We start from the raw sequence: 9643 nt of genomic DNA, 5'->3' as shown, positions 1-9643 counted from the left end.
AATATCAGTATTGCCAAAGCAAAATCGAGTGCACAGTTCCTGGTGTATTGCTCCAGTGGTTTTGTGTGCTCAACACACACCCTTTAATGGTATCCGCTCCTACCAAAATAGTGGTGGCGAAGAACAATACCTGACATGTCAGAGCCTCTCTGTAAGTATTTTAAGAAAGGTTGAACAATCTCTCTCTCTCTCTCTCTCTCTCTCTCTCTCTCTCTCACCTTTGGCTGCTCCCATGGGAGTTGCCAGAGCGGAATTATCCACACAGCCATTTGGCAAAGGTTTTACGCTGGATTGCCATCCTGATGCAGCCAGTATGGCAGTGTAAGTGTTTTTTTTTTAAACACACACCAATTAAACATCAATTAGCTGATGTGCTTTGGCTTATGTTCAATTGAATCAATCATGCTCAAGCCCGGTAGACTACCATGTTCACTATAGAGTGGTGGATCCAATGTTAGAGAAACTCACAGGGGGGAGGGATTTATGCCTTTATGCTTCTACTTTTAACTCTATTAAGGGTCGAAAAATGAATAACAGAAAGAAATTGGGGTTGAAATCACCTAAATTGCCTTCTTGACAGAAGAGTCATTAGTCATTGCCACCGGGGCTCATTCTTTGCTAAACGATGATGATGATGATGCCTATAAGTCACTTCTTAAATGAGAAACTCAAAGAGCAGAAGTACAAATTTGTCTGGCAGTGTAACAAATCACTCTCTGACCAAACTACTGCAAACCAAAGAAAACTGCGCTACAAAAATTAAAATTAAGAATATGTGCTCAAAATATACACAATGTATTTGTGATGTATATTTGTTTGTTTTATTGATTTGTTGTGGGTTAGATGAGGGGTCTGGCTGTTGAAAAATGTTCCACCCGTTGTTCTTTACTTAGTAGCCTACGTTGGGATAATTAGTCCAGAGCACAGATAATCTGGATTTGGTCATCTAAATGAGTGTATCAGGGTGATCTAATCCAATTTGGATTACAAGGAGGATTATGTAAATAGCAACCTAAACCATGAGATAAACTTGAATTTGGAGTGCATCACCTGTTGTCTGTGTGTGACAATTATAATATAATATCATTGTAACACATAATTAAGCATAACATAAGGAAGAAGGAAGAAAATAAAACCATAACAAACACAAGGTTCAAGGAACTGCTAAAGTCTATTACGCCACTTTCCCTAATCTTGTGCTTGCAATTTCAGTTTTGTACTTTTTTAAGTACAAAATATCAGGGGTATACACAATACTATGTTTAATGTTTGAAAGATTTCGAGTTGCTGTGGGTGTATAGAGTGTCTCGAGATCAAATTTCGTAATTTCCGTTTCGTACAGTAGGCGGCAGTGTCGAGCAACCCCACGAAACAATAACAAGCAGAAGAATCACCGGATATCCGGAAGTGTTGCATTGTGGGGTTCATTTCGTAGATCGCTAACCGAGTGGGTGAAGTAATGAATTAAGAGCTTCGAATGCTCCAAAAATTCCACCCGGGCTTTAGCCGAACGCGCGCGGCGTCTGTTAGTTTATCCAGGCAGCTTGAGAATGAATGATCGGAGTTGAATCATGATTATAAACGCGCACAGAAGCAGCTCTGATGTGTGGCTGTGGAGAGTCAGCGTGAACTGATCAACCGAAAGGTACCGACTCCTCTCATCCTGCCTTCCTTGTGTCTCGCACTCTTTCCCTGAATTTGAATTCAAAAGTATGCTTTCTCTCTGGCAGTGTTTTAGTGATCTGCTATAAGAAAGCCGACCATACCATTTGAATCTCCACACAAAGCCGCCGCTGTGGGTGTTGTTTCATTAAAAACCCATTGAACTTCCTCGCCTGCTTTCGATTCCCTTCAAAACGTCCGGGCAGCTCATCCTTCATGGCCTCTTCATCGGGCAACGACGATGATCTGACGATCCCGAGGGCGGCGATCAATAAAATGATTAAAGAAACTCTTCCCAATGTGCGAGTAGCGAACGATGCCAGAGAGCTGGTGGTGAACTGCTGCACAGAGTTCATTCACCTCGTCTCATCAGAGGCCAACGAGATCTGCAATAAATCAGAGAAGAAGACTATATCCCCAGAGCATGTTATAAACGGTGAGGAATAAGGATGCCACTTCTTGATGACTGTGAGGTCACTAACAGCTCATTAATCCATTTGGATACGTGATGGAGGATTTTATTCAAAGTTGCGTAGTAAGATTGAGTTAAAGGCTAGTTCACTCAAGAATTAACATTCTTCTATTTATTCATTTTCATATCATTCCAAAACCTGTATTTCTTGCTTGCTGCTTCTGATGTACACAGTCACAGTTCACTGTCATCGGCTCATTTTCCATACAATTCATGATGAAAAACCAGCCTAAACTGCTCTGCTGGTCTTAGCTGTTCTTCCACTCTGTGGCCAGTTGCATAAACATAGCCAATAAGTTAAGACTTTGTCTTAAGAACTAGTTTGACTATGTTTGCCCCTGGTCAGGCTTAGTCATTTGACTGATTTTAAAGGGGTTTTGGCCAATTTTCAGTCTTGAAGACTTGCTGAAGATGGTCTGGGGGACATGAGGGTATGCAGTATGAGCTATCCCTTTAAATATGTTCATCAAATCCACAATGGTGATTGGCTTGTTGTCCCTTTGTGGGGTTGAACCTGCAGCCTTTTAGATCTTACAAGGTCTTGGATTGTATTAATATGCAGACTTAATCAGGTTAATCTAAAGATTAATTCAGTATTTTGGCTTTCAATTTGGATTTGCACAGATATGGATAGACAAGATTGTATTACAGTCATGATATATATTTAAAGTATGAAGGTGATGATTTTTTGGTTTACTGGTTGTACATTTGATTTCCAACAGATATATGTAACAGTGAATTTATTTATTTGCTTATTTTTGTCCTCAGCACTTGAAAGTCTAGGTTTTGGGTCATACATAGCAGAAGTAAAAGATGTTCTGCAAGAGTGTAAAACTGTAGCACTTAAACGAAGGAAGGCCAGCTCTCGACTAGAGAACCTTGGCATACCTGAGGAAGAACTTCTCCGTCAACAACAGGAATTATTTGCCAAGGTAAAAAGAGCTTCAATAGCATGTTGAAATATTCATGAAAAGGATGAAATCAGCGCTCTTTGGCTTTCCATTTTATGCCTTGTATTTGTGTAACTGCATGAGAACGCTGTGATTTCAAGTGGCTCTTCTGAGAAGTTCTGCTGTCTTACAGGCACGGCAGCAGCAGGCTGAGTTGGCGCAGCAGGAGTGGTTACAGATGCAGCAGGCCGCCCAGCAGGCACAGCTAGCGGCGGCTTCTGCCAGTTCCTCTCAGCAGGCCGGATCTTCCCAGGATGAAGATGAAGAGGACGACATGTGAATCCCAGCAGGCTTTCACCGAAGAACACAGATAGATTGACAAATATATATATTTACAGACATGTTAGGACTCCCACACACACTCTGTTCTCTGTAACCTTAGCAGAGAGGGACCTCTGCAGTGTTTTCTTCTATATAAACTTTTAAATCTCAGATCACCAGTATAAATTCATACTGACGGTTTAGGAGCAATCATGGGTGTTCTCCTGTGATTTGTTGCTATGTTGCCTCGATTCACTTGTTAACTAGAATTATTAGCTTTTTTTTCTCATTTGTTCCTGATTTAATTGAAGGCAGTTGCCATAGGTCTCACCGTGTGTGTGGGAAGGATAAGTCATGTGATGTGACTGTGACATGAGGCGCACCATGTTAATTGTCGTTGGTTAACTTCAGGAGCCAGTGTTTTGAATCGCATCCTGTTTTAGGTGATTTGCGTATTTCTCTTATATTTGTCTTTGTAAAATAGCTTAAAGAGACACATTTGGGGAACGTTTTTTGCAAAGTGATTTTTACAGCCGTTCATCCCCGCTTCTGTATTTCTCTTTGTTCTGCTGAGTGAGATCAGAGAATGTGATTTGTAATGTAGGATGTTGCTTTTTGGTTCTTTTTAGTTCAAGTGATAAAGATTGTGTAGATAGGCTTTTACCTGCCCTGTGTTCAGAACAGTATTCCAAGGAAAAGATTTACATGTGCAGAATAAAATCTGTCTCATAGTACCAAAGATGGAAAAACTATGGAAATTCAGTCACCAGATAGGCTTCAGAAATCTTCTCATGGTATTTGCTCTCTGTATGACGTGAGTGCTTTGGTGCATCCCGCACAGAGTGCTCTGTAACTCTCACTTTGTACAATGTTTTGATAGCAGATTTTTTCCAGGTGCAATGTGTAAAAGTGGAGTTGTGAATGTGTGGTTAATTCATATCTTGTGACGACTGGTAAGGTGTAGTTGAGAAGCGTATTCACATGCCTTTGCAAAAGCTGTATTCTCTAAGCAATAAAGTCGACCTGTTTTATAGACAACCTGTGTTCTGTTTAGTTTAATTAAAATATTTTAATTAAAACATTTGAATAAAGTGTTCTTGATGGTAATTTTCAGTTTTTTTTTTAAAATGGCGGCAACAATGCACAAAATATAAACGTTTATATAACTGAAAATAGAGATAGTGACCTGTATTCTTTGAACAGGGTGGAGGTTATATTAGGGTCCGTCGACAGATGGCGCTCACGGCAAAGGTTTGAAACATTAATATTAATGACGCAATCTGACGTTCTCCCAGTAGCCAAGAGTGATTTGCTGAATCGTGTGCTCATGAATATTAACGTGACTGGACGCTGCCCTAAGGTTGCCAGGCAACGTCTGTATGGCCTAATTAATATTCATAAGCTCTCCCTCTGCCATAGTAGAGATCATAAATTCCTGCTGTGAGTTTGCGCTCCAGTCCTCCACCGTTCCCACCATTCCGCCTTATTAACGCGTACAGAAGTGAAAGGTCGATCGGTTTCAGAGTTCGGCTGTATCAGATAAATAGAGACAGTTTTGCAGAGCATTCAAGTCAAGAATAACAATAAGTTTATGAGGTGACAGTTATTACAGGCGAACTTTATGCACTTGTGAAGAATAGCCATCGGTCTGTTTTGCCAGTATTACACAAGGCTTGTTCTTCTATTCCCGTTTTTTAAACCCAGCCGAGATACGGTAAGTGTCAAACTGACAGCATGTATACAATATGTTTAAAGGTGCACTGCTCTGTTATATTCTGTTAATAATCGTGTAAATGTTTATAAACACTGTTGCACGGCTGATTTGTGTACGATATTGTTTTGATCTGGCTTTAGTCAATATTATCTGTCTCGTGTTTAATAGTTGCTGTAAGCAGAAGCCCATGTTCAAGAAAATCATTACCATGGCTGTTAAGATTTATGGTACATTTATTTATTTGCCTTGGATGTGTTTCCAGCTACATTGTTTACGATATGTTTTTGTCAGTTTAAGCTCAGCTGAGATGTTTTATTAGTTGTCACCTTTATAAAGATTATATCTGGTAATATGAAGAAATTATTCCTGTATGGGAGCTACTGACGTTACTTTTCCTCTGTTCTTTATGCTTGTGAAAAAATGATCATCAGTGTTCTGCAATAACAAATCAAGGTGTGAGATATTCAAGAGCATAGTTCAGGTCATCCAGAAGAAAGCCAGAACAAACTCATTCATTCTGACTGACATGAACCAGACATGTAAACTTGCTGTAAAGGACTTTGCACATTGATCTGTTAAATGCAGGCAGTGCATTTCAGGTTAGACTTGAATTACTTGGGTATTCTGGGGGTTCTCATAAAAAGAAAAAAAATAATAATAATGAAATGGTGTGGAAATCTGTGGGAGTCTGTTCTGTCAGTGGCATTATTATATATTATTTATTTTGTGAACGTTTGCTACAAGATATTAATATAATATTGTATTTACTTACCATTTGAAACAATGGCTGTGTGGATGTTTTTAGGCTGTTGATCCTGTCTTGTCAGCAGTAGGTCTTAAGTCTTTACAAGCTTTCCATGCATAATCCACTTATTGGCCTTTCTGCTAGGATTTATCCTATAGCTCATGAAAATAGGTATAGCCTAGTTCACCCCCCTCCCCCCTTTTTTGGTACATTATTTACTCACCCTTATGTCTTTCCAAACCTTAATACTTCCTGTCTTCTGTGGAAGAACTGTTTTCGTCCATACAATGAAAGTCACTGGGGTCCAAGACAACTCTGATTTGTGTATACAGTACAGGTTTAGAATAATGTGAGGTTGAGTAAATTACAAACTTTTCATTTTTGGGTGAACTAAGTCTAAAAAGACTTTTAAACGGCACCACAGAGACACTACGTTATTTTTAATTTTTTTTTAATTATTATTATTATTTTTTTAATAAGTAAGCCTAAACGTCTTACAGTTATCACATCACCTTTAATGGCGATCACCTTTTTCTGCATGTTGTTAATATTGTATTCTTTTTTTATATATAATACAGATTTTCATGTCATAACATTTTAACTTTATTTCATATAGGAAATCTGCAGTGTGAAAACATAAAGAGTATTGATTCTTAAAGTTTATATAAGTTAGATAATTTCTGTCTGAATACTACATGCTATCAGGCCAGATTCATGTGAGGAATGGGGGGAGTTAACCAGTTTTGTCCAGCTTCAGGTCCACGCAAGTTGCAAGGTTAGCCATTGGCTTTTCCTCTTTACGTAATCTGATTGCTCTGCAATGGATATTCATTTTGGGATTTGCTAAAGATTACCTTTAACATTTTTATAAAATTATTCATGTTTTTAGAGATTTGTGTTTTCATTTGGCCAATATATATTCAATATCAACCAATATCAATAAATTAAAAGTTGTCATCTTGTGGATTGACTGAATGAGGTTTCTGTTTTTTACATCCCTTTCTGTCCCTCTGAGTAGATCAGGGGTTCTCAGTCTTCTTTGTCCGCAGAACCCCATAGGCGTAAAATATTTACTTGAAGTGTTCCCTGAGATTTTAAGTTAAATATTTCAATAATTTAACAACACATTTCCAAGGTTTTCTGATGTTGGTTATTATAGTCACATGACATGTAAGTTATCTTTTTTTAGTAAGATATTTATTTATATTGTTTGCATTTATATTGTAAAATTATAGAGAGAGTGTTTGATAGATATATAGATAGATAGATAAACACCCTATGTATGAAAACACAGACAGAAAACACAGTGTTGCTTGTCACTCTGAAACACATAGCACAACTTCTGTAATATATGCAGCCCTTGATTTGATAAACATGATTGGATAAGATGTTTTTGTTTTATTTTAATTAATTGTGCATTTAGTATGCTAATTTGTAGTATTAGCATACTAAAACATGCTAGCGACATGTTAGCTGTAAACAAAACGTGGTGTGTCCCAATTCGCTATTTATACTATGCCCTAATAGTAGTATACTAGCCCTAGTAACTGAATAGTAGGTTTGGGACACACTATTTCATCATAATTACATCTTTAATGGATCACTCTGTGCATCCTATCACCATTTAAACCGTCCTGTCACTCATCTTGTCACAGTTAACATCATCCACATATTGTTTAATTTCATACTGCATTGGACAGAATTGAAGCGAAACATTGATCTTCTAGTCGTAGGTCTTTCATTCCTAGAGCTCTCCTCATGTGTTTGCACAATGATGCATTTTAAAGTTAATTACTAAACATGTCTTTTTAAAGTTCACAGTGTTGTTGCAATATACTGCGGATAACATGAAACTTTTTTTTATCAGGTTAAATTTTGATTAATTACTCAAATCCCTTTCTCTACTTTACTGTCGGCCTCGCATATCTGCCATTTTTGTAGTTTTTTTAAACTGAGTTTAGTTTTTTGCAACTGGGTTGTGAGCACTGGCAGTATTAGCTGTTAGAGTGTGCAATGATTTGAATTTCCACCAAAAATAACCTTTCAGGTACCTTCGGAATATACCTTTGTTATTTCAATGTACTACGATTTGGGATACATTGATTCTAATTAGAGTATTAATTAGGACAGATGGTGTGCAAATTATTGATGTCAACATGAAACGGCTTGGGATTCGTTTTAAAAATGACTCTTTTTAATGATTCTGAGTCGACTTTCTTTTGATAGACAATAACTTTATACACGGTGCACTTTCAGATTTAAAACTTTGCAGGATGACGCGAGTCGCATTCTGTCTGTCGGAGATTTTTTTTTTTTTTTTTACATACCGGTTAAAGCCCCGCCCATTTCAAGACAACCCGACCCACTTCCAGGTTAAATCCCGCCCACTTCCGAGTTAGGCCCCGCCCAGTCCGAGTACAGATACAGATACAAATAATTCATATGGTTAACAGATACAGATAATGCTGTACTCGCTCATCCCTACTAAGTGGTCTAATGTGCAGTCTATGGTCTGTCTGAGATTTAATTTGTCCATCTGTCTTTCTGACAAAAAAACCTTCAAGCTTCAAGCTTTTAAAGCTTTTAATTCCTTGTCATCAGACTTAATGTACACTACCAGTCAAAAGTTTTTGAACAGTAAGATTTTTATTGTTTTTTAAAGAATTCTGTTCTGTTCACCAAGCCTGCATTTATTTGATCCAAAATACAGCAAAAGCAGTAATATTGTGAAATATTTTTACTATTTAAAATAACTGCTTTCTATTTGAATATGTTTTAAAATGTAATTTATTCCTGTGATCAAATCTGAATATTCAGCATCATTACTCCAGTCCTCAGTGTCAAGTGATCCTTCTGAAATCATTCTAATATGACACAGCCATATCACCCTCCAGCCCAAGACTTGGCTTGGTTGCCCACTGAAGCTAAGCAGGGTTGAGCCTGGTCAGTACCTGGATGGGAGGCCTCCTGGGAAAACCAGGTTGCTGTTGGAAGAGGTGTTAGTTAGGCCAGCAGGGGGTGCTCACCCTGTGGTCTGTGTGGGTCCTAACTCCCCAGTATAGTGATGGGGACAGTATACTGTAAAAAGCACCGTCTTTCTGATGAGAGGTTAAACCGAGGTCCTGACTCTCTGTGGTCACTAAAAATCCCATGGCACTTCTCATAAAGAGTAGGGGTCCTGGCCAAATTCCCTCCACTGGTCCTTATCAATCATGGCCTCCTAGTAATCCCCATCCACTTGATTGGCTCTATCACTCTCTCCTCTCCACCTGTAGCTGGTGTGTGGTGAGTGTACTCGCGCCGTTGTGCTGTGGCTGCCATCGCATCATCCAAGTGGATGCTGCACACTGGTGGTGGTTGAGGAGAGACCCCCCCACATGATTGTAAAGCGCTTTGGCTGTATGGCGATACACAATAAAAGTGCTATATAAATGCATCATTCATTCATTCATATGCTGATTTATTGTTCAGGAAACATTTTATTATTAATAATAATAATATTTAAAACAGTAAAAAAAACAAAAATCAGGATTCTTTGATGAATAGAAAGATCAGCATTTATCTTAATTAAAAAGCTTTTGTAACACTATACCATTCAAAAGCTTGGAGTCAGTATTTTTTTTGGGGGGGGGGGGGGGGGGGGGTGATGATAAAGTCATTTATAATGTTACAAAATATACATTTAATTGATAAAAGAAACCTGAAAAAATTCTACTCAGTTGTTTTCAACATAATAATAATAATAAATGTTTTTTGAGCAGCAAATATTAGAATGATTTCTGAAGGATCATGTGACTGAGTTAAAGATGCTAAAAATTCAGCTTTGAAATCACAGGAAT

General features: G+C 38.1%; 2 protein-coding genes across 2 annotated transcripts in view; both read left to right on the top strand.

The window, feature by feature from the left end:
- The first annotated feature begins 1396 nt into the window (after nt 1-1396).
- On the top strand, nt 1397-4450 carry LOC306879093 (protein Dr1-like). Its single transcript, XM_079431799.1, has 4 exons — nt 1397-1645; nt 1731-2098; nt 2903-3066; nt 3218-4450. The coding sequence occupies exons 2-4, from the start codon at nt 1879-1881 to the stop codon at nt 3362-3364; spliced, it is 531 nt and encodes a 176-aa protein (XP_079287925.1). The 5' UTR covers nt 1397-1645; nt 1731-1878; the 3' UTR covers nt 3365-4450.
- Nucleotides 4451-4930: 480 nt separating this feature from the next.
- LOC306879437 (guanine nucleotide-binding protein G(I)/G(S)/G(O) subunit gamma-12-like) overlaps nt 4931-9643 on the top strand; it is a 53515-nt gene continuing 48802 nt past the window's right edge. The window contains exon 1 of the mRNA XM_079432383.1: nt 4931-5059. The gene's annotated coding sequence lies outside the window, so the exon portion shown is untranslated. The remainder of the gene's footprint in view (nt 5060-9643) is intronic.

This window comes from Barbus barbus (genome assembly GCF_936440315.1).
Source record: "Barbus barbus genome assembly, chromosome: 13".
In the NCBI taxonomy this organism is placed as follows: Eukaryota; Metazoa; Chordata; class Actinopteri; order Cypriniformes; family Cyprinidae; genus Barbus; species Barbus barbus.
The sequence above is the reverse complement of the archived record's forward strand: the minus strand, read 5'-3'. Positions and strand labels throughout refer to the sequence as shown.